Below are 15,054 nucleotides of genomic sequence, written 5' to 3'. Positions count from 1 at the left end.
TTCCAAGTTACTTTTAACTTTCCAACTTGAAATAGGAGTTATTTCTACCTTATCAAACAAATAAAAAAAAAAAAACTTGAAGAATAAGTTATATCCAGAAAACGTGTTAAAATATGACTGGAGAAGATGAAAAAAGAAAAAGAAAAACTACGGGTCCACAATGTTGCTGTACACCGAATAATTTGTACCTGCACGACACCTGATTGCTAAAACCCTCCATTTTCCCCCAAAATCTCAGCTGCTCCTTTGTCCTGAGACCTTCATGTATAAATTCTGACCCTAAGCTTCAACAATCTGGCTTTCTCTCTCCACCATTTTTTCTCTCTCTAGATACATTTAATAAAATCCAATAATCATTTTTAAATCTTCGTACATATATACACACGTTGACAGTGTGAATTTCTCAGCAAAACTATTTTCTCTGCGCATCACCGAGGCGAAATTTGTAAGTATCAAAGCTATTTCATCACTAGTTTGAATGTTTTCAGCTGAGGACAATTCTTCAATTTTATGCTTCCTCTTTTATTTTTCTATTTAAAATTTCGCGAATCGTCGTCTCATTTTGTAGTATTAATTTGTGAAAAACAGTTGCTTTATAGATTTTCTTTTTTTTGCAAGTTTTTATGTTTTGTTAAATATTAGCAGAAATTTGCGATGTTAAGAAAAAATAATAATCTTCTAATAAGCGATCAATTTAGCGTGTTTGCAGTTTTTACTACTGGTGTTCTATGTAATTTTAATTTCAGCAGAAATTTGCATAGTATATGTTAAGAAGAAATGAAAGGAGAAATCATTGTCTTATAATAGGAGATTAATTGAGTATATTTGGTTTTTTGATGCTTGTGTCCCATATAATTTAATTTTAGCTTTACTTAAGTTTCGCAATCTTTTTTTTTCCTTTCTAAATGTTAGCACAAATTTGCATTGTATATATTAAGATGAAATAAAAGGAGAAAACATTGTCTTATAATAGTCAACTAATACAGTATGACGTTTTAATGCTGGTGTATTTTTACACACACAAACATACACATATATAATGTATGTGTGTGTAATAGTGATATCAGTGCCAATTTGCACGCATTTCGACTAATCTACCAGCTACCTAGTCCTTCCACCAACACAAATATTGAGTAACTCCGTCTAGCCTAGTGTAGACGGATGTGAAGAAATAATGAAGTGTAATATTGAGTTTTTTTTTGAGTAACTTGTATGCCACTCACTGAACATGATTTTTGTCTTTCAGTGAAGAGGCAAGTAATGGCTTCTAGAGCAATTCTACGGAGAAGGAGGCTTCTTTCTAACTATTTGAATGTCTCTGCTCGGTCTATTAAAACTCTTCAGGCGGGGAATGGGCAATCTGCTCATTATTTGGATTCCCGCGGTTTTAGCTCAACTGTGAATTCTATCTGTCAAGGTTCAGATCAAAGAAAGGATAGTGACGATGTTTCTGCAATAAACGATGGAATTTCGAGATTTTCGGGTTTAGGATTCCTCCAGCCAAAATGTTTTAACGCTACAGTATTTGGCTATGTAAATAGAAGAGTCGATATTATTTCTTCAGCTGGTGTGAGGTTGTCGCCATATTCTGTACGTTGTGCTTCTACAGCAACAGCAAAGCAACCTAATTTGGAAAGTGATGATGAAGAAGAGTTGATTGCCAAAAAGAAAAGTGAAGCATCTCCTGAGGAATGTGATCAAGCTGTTGTAGGACTAAGTACTGCAAAGGCCAAAGCAAAAGCAAAACGGCTGCAAGAATCTCAGAAGGTTGCTAAATCTATTATACAGAGAGTATGGGCGACACTTTTGGGCATTGGTCCTGCTTTGAGGGTGGTGGCCTCGATGAGTAGGTTAGGATTTGTTAGAATCCGTTGATTTATTTTTGGTTAAACAAGAAGTTTCTCTGATAGTGCTTAGTGCATGTTTCCTTTTTCCCTTTTTTGTGGTCTTTATTCAGGGTAGATTGGGCCAAAAAGCTTGCTCACTGGAGACATGAGTTTATATCTACTCTGCAGCATTATTGTCTAGGTTCTAAGCTCCTCTGGGCTGATACGAGGATCAGTTCAAGACTGTTGATAAAGCTAGCTAGTGGAAAGAGTCTTTCTAGAAGAGAGAGGCAACAGCTCACACGAACTACAGCTGATATATTCAGGCTGGTTCCATTTGCTGTTTTCGTCATTGTCCCCTTCATGGAATTTTTACTGCCTGTATTCTTAAAGCTGTTTCCAAACATGTTGCCATCTACTTTTCAAGACAAAATGAAAGAACAGGTCAAATATTTTCTTTCTGAGTGTAAAGTAAAATCTATGTTATTGTCTGAGTAGTCTGTAATTTTCTTACTCGTGTGATGTCGTATATTCATATTGGTATGTAATTCTAGGCCTTGATATCTCAATATAGGTTTCCTATTTGTACTGGTTAAATAATTTTTGTGCTAACTCAAACAAATTGCAGTGGCTTTACCAATCTCAGGCTGTTACTTTTGCATTTACTTAAGGTAAAGAGTTTATCCTCCTTTAGATCATCAATTTACTTGCTTGGAATGCTTCATTTATAGGAAGCATTAAAGAGAAGGTTGATTGCGAGGATAGAATATGCAAAATTTCTTCAAGACACCGTCAAGGAGATGGCTAAAGAAGTCCAAAACTCTCGGAGTGGAGAACTAAAGAAAACAGCTGAAGATCTTGATGAATTTCTGATCAAGGTGACGCACTCTTGATATACAACCATCGCTATCCCCTACATGCATCCAGAGGCTAAAAATATGGAAAAAGAAAGTGCCAACGAAGATCAATAGCATTCTGCTTGTCTGAATATGAAACTTCATGCAGGTTAGAAGAGGTGCAGGAGTCACGAATGAGGAAATTTTAGGCTTTGCCAAGCTGTTCAATGATGAGCTTACCCTAGATAATATAAGCAGGTTGGGTTTATAACTAATTCTTTTATACTCTATAGTTCTATCTAGTCAACGTGATATACAATCTATCTGAATATAGAAGGACTTGAATCTTCTCTATTTCTCAGGCCCCGATTAGTAAGTATGTGCAAGTATATGGGGATCAGTCCTTATGGAACAGATGCTTATTTGCGTTTTATGCTTCGGAAGAGATTGCAAAGGTATGCCCCTTCTTTCCATGTACGATATTGTTTTAAGAAAATGTATGTTAGAGACCATTATAGATGTTCTTGAATGTAAGTTTCTATTTAGTCCATCACAGTTTGTGGAAGTAGGTCATAGTTTGACTTGTTCTTGACGTTTGTGGAGGTACAAGTTTCACTAACATTGCTCAGTAGTGAGTCACTTTCTGAATCTCTAGTATGACATGAAATTCTTTTGCTGATGGTGTTCGAACCCTGAGTAAGGTGTTTGAGGCATTGTCTAGAAAAATTGCATCAGCAAGAGGAACTTGGTATATCAGTCTGTTTAATTTGTCAACAGAAATAAGAAAATAATCTTTCACGTGGATGTATGTTCAGTTCCTTTTGACTTTTGAACACTAGCTGGGAAGAGGTTACAGTTTGTTTAATTTTGCTTTTCCTTTGCTATTGACAAGCTATGTAGCTCAGACAAGCTTAAATCCGCGGAGACTTTGCAAGAAAATAATTGCGAATATATTCATTTTATTGAAAAAAAAAATAATGTGATCGACTAGTTATTTGCTGAGGGAAACAAAAAATTTCACTGCCTTTGTGACCCCTAAGAGACCCCAAAACGTCTTTTTGGTTCATTGTTGATGAAAAAAACTGTCTTTACTCTTCTAACAAGAACCTGCATTAGTCAGTAGCACAAACATTGCAATTTCACCTGTCTGTGTCAGTGTTGAAGACATAATTAAGTAAATAAATGTGTGTTCTCTCTACCAGCTTAAGTTTTTAGATGAGATGGTCACACACTTCAACATGGTAACAGAGCAAGGAGAGGTCCTGGGTTCGAGTCTCACCGCCATCCAATATCAAAAAGAATTTTCACGTGCTTGGCTTATCAAAAAGAATTAAGTCCGCACGTGAGGGGGAGTATTGCAAACATAATTAAGTAAATAAATGTGTGTTCTCTCCAACAACTTAAGCTTTTATATGAGATGGTCACACACATCAACAATCAGTATTAATTTTCTCTAGCAAACAGTAGTTGCCTGGACAAAAGGTGAAGTAACACATGTTCTTGGAGATTTAGCAGCCAAGCAATTTCTCAGGGAACACGTATACATGTTCATTGACATGTCATACATAGACATGCTATCTACTTTCGAAGTGACTAGTTTAGTTCTCGTACAGTTGCATCTAGTAAGATATATGTGACACTTAAGATCCTATCATTTTCATAGGATTAAAAATGATGACAAATTGATTCAAGCAGAAGGAGTGGAGTCTCTTTCGGAAGCTGAACTTCGTGAAGATTGTAGAGAGCGAGGCATGCTTGGTTTACTTTCCGTTGAAGAAATGCGCCAACAGGTTCTTTGTCAATTTTTTTTGCAAAAAAAAAATCAATAAAAATGTATTTGTTCAATTTGATATTATGTGGATATCCTGTCAATAGTTTTTACCGAATTGCAGCAACTTTTTCAGCTAAGGTATAGATGGAGGATTGGATTGCTCTTGCGATATCTGCTTTGGACTATCTTTGCTAAGATATTCTATGTTGACTTCATTATTTTAGTGATTTTCTTGTTGAAAATGTTCGTTATCAATGAAAAATACTCATCTCAATATTTTTAGGATTATTTGAGTAGACACAAGTTTAAGAAAGAAAGAAAGAAGGCGTTTGACACATGGACCAAATATACATAAAATATCAAAAGTACTCTTAGTACCACACTATATTTCTATGCAGCAGGATCTGCATCAAGTCATGCCAATTCTCATAGATTTTTTCAATCAGGACAAATTGGGAATGTAAGGCTCAAATATAATTTCTGAATATGAAAATGTTTCAATCACAGACAAAAAGGGAAGAGTGCCAAATAAACAGGGATGAAGGGGCTATCACTTTTCCGTTATAAAGTTAGCTGGTTTAAAGTGATGGGGGAATTGTCTGTTTGATCTAGACTTTGAATGTGAAGGACTTTATACGACATGGAATTAAGTGGCTATGATCCTTCTGATCTCAAATGGATTTGAAGAAATAAGTTTGTAGAAGCACTCAATTAGCTGTACTGATTTCTTCATTGACACAAAGCTGATGGGCAGGTGGAGAAGTAAAAGGGTGACGCTAAGGTCCATTTCCATTGTTTTATAAGAAAGTATGAGAGCAAAGGGGAGGAGAAGTTTATGTTATAACTTCCACACATTCATTTTTAACCCCTCTCAGAAATTGAATTTGACAAAAAGAAGAAATTTCTTTAGTTCATTCCAGTTGCAGGAAAACTTGAAGAGAAGAATATATACATACTTTAGGGGAAATGAACTTCAAAGTTAATCATTGAATACGTGCAATACTTTGTTCTAATATTGTTGTTCTTATGTGCAGCTCCGAGATTGGTTGGATTTGTCACTTAATCATTCAGTGCCTTCATCACTTCTGATCCTTTCCAGGTATCTTAGTCTCTCTGTCTCTCTGAAATTTAGCACCTGCAAACTAGTATATGCATGCCCCGATTACACATTTTCTTGAAGTTATTGAACTTGCAACTACTTATTTTGTTCACCTTTGAGCACACATGACCTGCTTTTCCCCCCATTCTGTGAGCAGAGCTTTCACTGTTTCTGGAAGGTTGAAGCCAGAGGAGGCTGTTGGAGCTACACTGTCTTCGCTACCAGATGAGGTTGTGGATACTGTGGGCATCACTTCCCTGCCATCTGAAGATTCGCTATCGGAAAGGAGGAGGAAACTGGAATTTCTTGAAATGCAGGAGGAGCTTATCAAGGTTGATTTTATTCTTATTGTGAAATGAACAGTGTCCGATGCTGCATCTCTTTTGCTTTCCCCCCCCCCCCCCCACACACACACACACACAAAAACTGGATTTTGTGGTTCTTTTTTGGTTCTCTTAAGTGGGATTCTATATTTTGAAGAATCCAGCCTCCTATTTGTGTAAAGATCCCTTCTATTTTTTGACTATAGTATCCATCAGGAAATGAATCTACCTCTTAAGGCATGTGTATTCTATATCAAGTTGTGTAAACATCAGTAGTCTTCTGCTTAGAGGTAATTGTACTTTTCTGCAGGAGGAGCAAGAGAAAGAAGAAGAGAAAACCAGAAGGAAGGAATCTGTCTGTAGTGAAGAGGATGTGGCATTGAAAGAGATGACTATTCCAACTGCTACAGAAGCACAAGAGCAAGCTCGAGCAAGAGCAATTGACAAACAAGAGCAGCTATGTAAAATTAGCCGTGCCTTGGCTGTTCTAGCTTCTGCTTCTGTAAGGATGGACTCGAAAAAGTTTTGGACTGTTTAATACCTGGTCTTTTCTCTCAATCTCTTATAACTCTATTTTATGCAGTCTGTTAGCCAAGAGCGTGAAGAGTTCCTGAGGCTTGTAAGTAAAGAGGTATGTCATTCTGAAGCTAAACTGTACGAGAAATCAGACCAAGAAAAGTTCCCGAGGCTTTTCTATCAATCTCTTATAACTCTATTTTCTATAGCTCTTAATGATTCTTTGTTATGTTTGCATTTTATTATGTACTTGCTGCTGCTTCTTATTTTCTTCTCCTTGTTTAATCATGTTGGACCTCCCTTTATCTGTTAATGAATATTGTCTAATTTTATTGATGGACGTCATGTGGATCTTGATTTTGTCCTGCTAAATTTCTCTTTTGCTTTTAGTTGAACTATTTGTTGTTTTAAAATGGGAAACAAAGGTAAAGGTGAATGTTCATTTTCCAATGGAGGGAGTATTGGTTATTGCTTATACTGAAATTACAAATTCTGGGCAAAGAAACAAATTGCTCCTTAACCTGCTTTCTTTTTCCTTTTCCTTTTGGTAAAAGAGATAAGTACTCCCTCCTTCCCAATTTATGTGACACTTTTCGCTTATCGAGAGTCAATTTGACTAAACTTTGAAGCTAAACTGGATTAGATTAACTCAATATTTTAAAATAAAAATTTGAATATTCAAAAACTATGCGAAAAGTACTATAAGTTGCAATTTTTCTCATGTCAATTTGATGAAAAAATATATTATGATGGTCAAAGCTCACATAGTTTGAATCTCGGGAAGTGCCACATAAATTGGGACAGAGAGGGTAGTAATATTGATGATTGTAGCATGGGCTAATTTTCCACTTAGCTTTTTCTTTTTGTTGATAAGGTAAGATTTGATTGATAAAGTGTCAAGATGGTACAAACTAGTACATCACTCAGATAGAAGCCAAAAAGAAGCAAACTACTTCAACCGTCTTCCTTGACTTGCTTAAGCAGCAGAACATTCAATTCTTAACAGATAATTAATTGGGTGCCCCTCTTCTCCAGCTATTCTTCTGTCTCCCCCTCTACCCCTCTCCTCCAACCGAAAAATAAATTCAAATAAAATAAAAGAAAGAAATTCCACCCATGGGCTCCCTAGATCGCTTTGCTGTTGATGTTTTTCTGGTATTTTTCTTTATGTGCAATGCATATAGCGAGTATATCTTTGGTTCCCTATAAGGTCAGGTAATTCGTCAACAAGAATCTGTGACTCATGGAGGATTCCTTTTCTTGTCAGATCCAACTTTATAATAGCATGGTAGATAAAGAGGGTACAGGTGGTGAATTGGATGCTATCAAGGCATATAGAGCTGCTCATGATGAGAATGATCATGCTGCTGAACATGATGAGGTTTCATCTGCACTCATAGATAAGGTGAGACATTCTTCCTAAATTAAGTCGGTGAAGGCATATATTTTGTCCTCTATAGCCCAAAATAAATTGAATAAAGCATCAGATAAGGTAGCCTAGAAATTGAGAAATATGCACTCGGTTTCAATGATACAGAGGGAGGGAGCAGATAATCAAGGGAAACTAACAGAGGACAAGAATGTTTTCTTACAGCTGACTTAAAATTATTTATTTATTGGCTAATGTGTTTCAGGTTGATTCCATGCTTCAAAATCTTGAGAAGGAAATTGATGATGTTGATGCCAAAATTGGCGACCATTGGCGAATACTTGACAGGTGAATAGCAGTGGTTTGCTTGGTGATCCTTATCAAAATTTTTTGCTTGATGATCACTTTTGGGCTTTGACATTTTCTTTTTCATACATCTCACAGCGTTTTGGTTGCACTTATAAGTATCTTGAATATAATAGTGTAAAAACCATTTTAAATAGAGGTCGGAGTTGGGGAAATGTTGTTCCCTTTTCTTATTGTTTAATCTACCCGGTCACAAGCATGCAGTGATGCAAGCAGAAATTTGTTCACCCAGAGTGATTCTCATGTTGCAAATTTGAATGACATCTATGTTATTATCCTTTAAAGATGAATTGGTGGAATATTAATCATGAGCCATGCAGCAGAACATTACCATATCATGAGTGGAAGTAATGATTAATCATGTTTATATCTCTCATTTATGTGATCAGGTTTCTGGTTCACTATGGTGATCTAATTTGCTGGGGAAGTTACATTTTCATCTGCAATTGTGTAGATCCAAAATTTAGCTTTTAATTGACCTGCATATTGTTTTGTTATACAGGGATTATGATGGGAAAGTGACTCCCGAGGAGCTAGCAGCTGCAGCCAACTACTTAAAGGATACTCTTGGCAAAGAAGGGGTTCAAGAACTTATCAGCAACCTTTCCAAAGATACAGGTCAGTTTTATTTTGTTCGAAATCAGAAAGATCCATGCTTTGACTGTTGATTTATGGTTGTTATTGGAACTCTTGTGGAAGGTCATCATAAACACATCGACATTGCTTGGAATTTGGCGTATATAAAAAAGCGTTTTGCAGTTTAAAAGCCTTTTTGTTGAGTCACTGTTTGTTTGATAGCAATTAACAGAGATCACACTTGATGGTCTTTCTGTGTAGCTTTTAGCAAAGACATTTAATGTGAGTTTTATTAGAAGAGTTAAACCAGTAAAGAAGTCACGTACTAACTAAGCATAGTCTTTGAATTAAGAGTTCCGAACCTCAACTGTCATAAAAAAGCCAGGTTAACTAAATAATTATCCTGTGTGTATTCAAATCGATGACATATTTGTTCATTGGTAGTAAATATAGACATCGGAAAAGTTAGTAATAATATCGTATGGACACCAAAGATTCCTTATATAGAATAACTACATTTTTGTGGTTCCAGATTCCTGATAATGACCCTCGTTTTTTTCTCAGTTGCTTTTAATTTAATTCATTTTCTAAAGAAGTTGAGTCCTTGAGCCGAGTGTCTATCAAAAATAGTCTCTCTACCTTCACAGGGTAGGGGTAAGGTCTGCGTACACGCTACCTTCCCAAGACCCCACTTGTGGGATTACAGTGGATATGTTGTTGTTGTTTCAAAGAAGTTAGAGAACAGTCACCTCTTACGGTGTCTATTGTTTCTTTTTCTTTTAACATTTTTCCATTCTTTTTAATTTCTCGAACTGGATGTTTAATTCATAGACAATTTTCTTCTTTGGGTTGATACTGAAGTTGCTGTATTTTGTGAATGAAATAAACACGTTTTTATAAGCAGCAACTCTTATTAGGACCTATAATGGAAATTTATGTATTTGTACAACAGTAGGATAGCAATTAATTATCTTAATGCCTTGCAAGTTTAAGGGGAGTTAATAGTATCTTTCAAATTGACCCGAAAACTGAACGTCTCCCTATTTATGCTGCTTCTAACTTCTGTTGAGTCTTTTTGTTGCAGATGGGAAGATTTTTGTTGAAGACATTGTTAAGCTTGGCAGCCGCGTAGAAGAAGCAAGGTCCCATGAATAGACAGAGTGACGCAACAATTTTGGTTTCTTAAATAAAACATTACACTTACACTAACGTAGTCCAGCATATAATTAGGCCCCCAATTATAGAAAGGTCTGTTAGTTTTCTTTCTCAAAGCTTTGACGTTTCCAGTCATTGAGGTTAGTCCCATGTGAGTAACTCTGTTATATCATATGAACTCAGATATTTCATAGGAAGATGGTAAAAGAAACAAAGCTATGAAGAAATAAATATGTACCGTTAGGCATGTAAAGGCAGTCCTGAGATTAAGGCTGAATATTTTTTTGACTTTGATATATAGTGGAGAATCATCCTATTTTCCTTTCTGATGAAGGTTTATGTTCTGTTTCAATAATTTGGATCTCTTTCTGATGAAGAAACATGTTCTGTTTCAGTAATATGGATCTTAAATTGTGAGATTCTTTTGGAATTGAAGATCTTAACGTACTTTACTAATGATTTGGACTGCATCCAACTCATTGTTGTTTGGAAAATCTACACCTTTTCATAAGGCGTCTGTCCTAATTTTTTCATCAAAGGTGCAAGTCTTTCGGTGATGTTATTTTAAATACCCGTGGTGTTCGAGTTAGTTTTTGCACACTTTGATTAATAAGTATCAGCTAACTTTATCTATTAATATTTGGACAGATGGGAGCACATCACCTAGTGTTTTTGCCTCTTTGAAATTTGAACCTAAGATATTGTGGTTCGTAATTTACTTTATTAACCAATAGCTCACATTCTTGGATGCAAGTCTTTCGATGATATTGTATTCACTAGTCATGATCCACAAGACCACAACACATGAAACATTTCCAAAATAACCTAATACGTCTCCATCCTCTATGGACCTCTCACCACTCTCGACCTTGTCGACCATGAAAGGTTTGGAGACAACAGAGATGAGTTGCACCCATATGTCTGCATTTTCACCTGATAGAGAAGTAAGAGTTGCGATTGAGAAGTGAAAAAGAATAGAACCCAAGACAAAAAGTCCTCTTTCTTCACGTCTGTGTTCACATATGTACTTTCTTTTTTGGAAAAATGATACTGTATAGCCACTTTCAAAATAATAGTCGAAAAAATGTATAATTTTTTTACATATATACATTCTGTATATTATATACAAAAATTATACAAAATTTATACAATTTTTCAACTACTAAATGTAAATAGTTTCTGGCGCGTGCTAAAAGTGATAATACCCCTACTTTCTTTGTAAAAATTGTGTGGGGTAGCCACTTTTTAAAGTGGTATTTACTTTTTATCCAGCATTTTTAATGCTTAGCAATAGTAGCCACTAGTCTATTAAAATTAATATGAAAAGACCGTGTTACCCTTTCTTCTATCTCTTTCATGTTAGGGAAAAGAACTGTGCCGGAAGGAAAACCAGTAACCAATAATACAAACTCACATTTTGTCGCACACTCTGCGGTCAGAACACGATGAATTGGATCATAGTGATCACTATCTTAGTCCTTTTTTTTCCCAATAATACTTCTAAAACTAGTGAACAATAATACTTCTAAGATCACATTCTAAGCCGTGATATCCATTTTTTTAAAAAAAAAAAGAGGACTAAGAAGGTGATCTTAGAAGCCATTATTTTTCTTTTTCTTTTGGTTGGTTAGGTTCTGTAGTCTTTTATTTTTTTAGTTGTTTCTTTTTGTTCTTAGCTTTCTGTTGTGTAATTTGACATCAATCTTATATGTAAATTGCAATTATTATTATTATTATTATTATAATTATTATTATTATTATTATTATTATTATTATTATTATTATTATTATTTTGTGAAAAGATACAAATAACATTTGGTTTTTTGCTACATTATGGATCCTGAACTTACAGTTACAAGTTCAAAAGTTAAGGAAATTTGGTCCTGAACTTCGAGTTTCAAGTTCAAAAGTGAAGGACACTTGGTCCTGAACTTAGAATTACAAGTTCAAAAGTTAAGGACACTTGGTCCTGAACTTAGACTAACAAGCTCAAAAGTTAAGGACAATAGGTTCTGAACTTACAACTACAAGTTCAAAAGTTAAGGACAATAGGTCCTGAAGTCCTGAACTTAGACTAACAAGCTCAAAAGTTAAGGACAATAGGTCCTAAACTTAGGCTAAGAAGCCCAAAGTTAAGGACAATAGGTCCTGAACTTACACTTACAAGTTCAAAAGATAAGGACAATAGGTCCTGAAGTCCTGAACTTAGACTAACAAGCTCAAAAGTTATGGACAATAGGTCCTGAACTTAAGCTAAGAAACCCAAAAGTTAAGGACAATATGTCCTAAACTTAGACTAACAAGCTCAAAAGTTAAGGACACTTGGTCCTGAACTTAGAGTTACAAGTTCAAAAGTTAAGGACATGTAGTCCTGAAGTCCTGAACTTAGAGTTACAAGTTCAAAAGTTAAGGACATGTAGTCTTGAAGTCCTAAAGTTAAGGATATGAGCAGAAGGGTATTTTCGTCCGGGCAGTTAAAGTTTATTAAAACAGTGGCTAAAGACTAAAGACATTTTAAATAGTGGCTTAGAAGTAAATACATGTGTTATTAGTGGCTAACTGTGCACTTCCTCCACTTTCTTTTTGGTAGAATTGAGTAGAACCCAAAACAATGACATTCCTATTTCACGTTTTTGTTTTCCCTGATGTATTTAATTTTCCCCTTTTTTATTTTGTTGGGTTTGTACGAAACAAAGTTTCACGTGGAAAGTAAAAAAGAAAACCACTTATAAGGAGTTGAATATTCCTAATGGTGTGAGGCATTTTAGTTGTGGACTTGGCGCAAAACGGACAATATTACAGGTGATTTGCACAAATAGGATACTTCAGGTGTCACTTTTGACACCGATTGCCCCATGGACAGAATTTCAAGTTTAACAAGTGTTGTTCCTTGCTTGCTCCATGGACGCTACATTTGACCTTAAGGTTTGCCCATGGAGCAAGCGAGGTCAAAAAATCAACCATCCATTTTCAAAGTCATTTGATATACTTTTCTGCAATATTACACCATGTTAGGATCACTTTTAGACCTGTTTAGCGGGAGAAATTCAAAATAGCCAGATTTACAACTGGTCGCTCAAAAATAGCCCAATTTCAAAAGTAATCGAAATTTAGCCACTTTTCATGTAAAGATAAATCTGAGCGAAAATACTGTTCAAAACCCGAAAAATACGCCAGTATATTATACTGGAGTTCTAGCATAAGTATGCTTGAACTCCAGCATATTATACTGGAGTTTCAGGATAAGTATGCTGGAACTCCAGCATAATATGATGGAGTTCCAGCATAATATACTGGAGTTCCAGCATAATATACTGGAGTTCCAACAAGTATAATTGTCCAGTATAATATACTGGAGTTTGGAGCACCGGTGCTCCTGTCTCCAGTATATTATACTGGAGTCAGCAAAGTATACCGGTCCAGCATAATATGCTGGAGTTCATATACAGGTGCACTGAACTCCAGTATATTATATTGGACCGGTCTCTATTGCAGCAAAATAGTAGCTATTTTTCATTGACTTCGTAAACGCTGACTATTTTTAAATGACCAATCCGAAAACTGGCTATACCGTGCTCTTTTTTCCAGTTTAGCCCAACATCTTTTTGGCCACTCAATCATGGTCCAAGAATTTTTGGTGGGTTCCTAGCTATGAATTTCAGCAATTTTGGAGTATTTGATGTTGTTTTCCCTTAATTCTTCTTCTCTCTTTTGAGCTTATCTATTTCGGATGTTGACAAATACATTACACTGTTCGAATATTCCAAAAGTATGATAGGATTCGCGTCGAATCCATCAAAAAGCAAGTCGTATCTCAGTATCCTCAACGAAATTGAGTAGTTTTCAATGAATATTAATTAATTAAAAAATAAAAAATCAAGTCATAATTACAAAACGATCATTTGTTCTTTGATTTAATTAGTAAATAGAAATCGAGTTAAATTATATTTGACAAAATATATACTCCTAAATTACTCTTCAACAAAAAGAAATGTGCCGATCTGTGCCTCGAACCTGAATTAATGTGAAGATAAATTTATTTTAGATGAATTTGCGTAAAATACCCGCACCCATATTGGAGCAACATAATACATACTCCATAAACTGCTTTTCGTCTGTTTTGGTCTTTTTGGTTATTAAAAATGCAGTACACATGCTTATTTCTGTCCACTTGTAGATTTAATCAAGAAGACAATTGATAATTATTGGAGGCTTAAATACTGGAGGGGATTCAAACTCGTACTTCTTATTTTCTCGCCAATTTTATCACATGGATATTCAAAACTCGAAATTTTAGCCATCAAAACTATAAACAAATACTTCCTCTGTTTCAATTTAATGACGTAGTTTGACTCGTCACGAAGTTTAAAAAAAAAAAAAAATTTAAAACGTGTGTCTTAAAAAGTTTAAGGGGTAAATTTTTTATGGGACCATGATATTTGTTTGTGTTATAAAAACATCTCATTAAGAGTAAAATGAATAAAAATGAAGAGTTTAAAATTAAATTATTTCAAATTGTAAAAATGTATTATTCTTTTAAAACAGACTAATTAGAAAATTGTGTCATTCAAATTGAAATATAGGGAGTAGTCGTTTTCTTTTTTCAATTTATTGTCGCGAAAAAAGACAAATCTTCTCAATTTTGTTCTTCGTGACTATGATTGTGACTATTCATAAAAAATTTACGTACCTTTTTATTTCGACCAGATGATAGCAGGAACCATACTATTCACTGGGGTCGTAAAATCATGTATTATCATTTCATTTCGTACATATGGAAAAGCTGACATGTTTGTGATTATATTTTGGCATTAATAGCGCTATAAATCTATAATAAACTCCAACTTGATATACAGTTTAAATATAGAAGAATACAGTGAGGCATTTTCCATTGCCGTAAGAAGACACAACACCCACCAAAAGATATAGTGGGCGTTTGGGCATAAGAATTGTAAAATTTCAAAAAAAAAGTAAAAAACATTTATGTGAAAATGATATTTGAAAATTAGAGTTGTGTTTGGACATGAATACAAGTTAGAGCTGTTTTTGAATTTTTGTGAGCGATTTGAATTGAAAATTTTGAAAAACAGTTTCTTTTTGGAGTTTTTCAAATTTCCGAAAAATTCCGAAATTCAACTTCAAGTGAAATTTCATGGACAACACTATTCCGAATACTTGGAGTTGTGGAGGTAGACCCTAGAGCCTAAAGGTTTCAAG

The 15,054-nt window shown here is 34.9% G+C and overlaps 1 protein-coding gene across 1 annotated transcript; it reads left to right on the top strand.

The window, feature by feature from the left end:
- Nucleotides 1-239: 239 nt before the first annotated feature.
- On the top strand, nucleotides 240-10,170 carry LOC104226567 (uncharacterized). Its single transcript, XM_009778594.2, has 15 exons — nucleotides 240-445; nucleotides 1,247-1,850; nucleotides 1,958-2,270; nucleotides 2,558-2,704; nucleotides 2,832-2,920; nucleotides 3,025-3,117; nucleotides 4,326-4,452; nucleotides 5,468-5,532; nucleotides 5,690-5,864; nucleotides 6,166-6,357; nucleotides 6,439-6,486; nucleotides 7,639-7,776; nucleotides 8,006-8,088; nucleotides 8,609-8,724; nucleotides 9,767-10,170. Exons 2-15 carry the CDS (start codon nucleotides 1,261-1,263, stop codon nucleotides 9,835-9,837), a joined length of 2,247 nt encoding a protein of 748 aa, XP_009776896.1. The 5' UTR covers nucleotides 240-445; nucleotides 1,247-1,260; the 3' UTR covers nucleotides 9,838-10,170.
- The last annotated feature ends 4,884 nt before the right edge of the window (nucleotides 10,171-15,054 follow it).

This window comes from Nicotiana sylvestris, chromosome 10, assembly GCF_000393655.2.
Source record: "Nicotiana sylvestris chromosome 10, ASM39365v2, whole genome shotgun sequence".
Taxonomy (NCBI): Eukaryota; Viridiplantae; Streptophyta; class Magnoliopsida; order Solanales; family Solanaceae; genus Nicotiana; species Nicotiana sylvestris.
This window is presented reverse-complemented; position numbering and strand designations above follow the sequence as displayed.

Coding starts and splice junctions, on each gene's coding strand:
- LOC104226567 (XM_009778594.2), top strand. CDS start 1,261: ATGGCTTCTAGAGCAATTCTACGGAGAAGGAGGCTTCTTTCTAACTAT. Junction 6,358..6,438: donor CTGTTCTAGCTTCTGCTTCT/GTAAGGATGGAC, acceptor TATTTTATGCAG/TCTGTTAGCCAAGAGCGTGA. Junction 6,487..7,638: donor TGAGGCTTGTAAGTAAAGAG/GTATGTCATTCT, acceptor TTTTCTTGTCAG/ATCCAACTTTATAATAGCAT.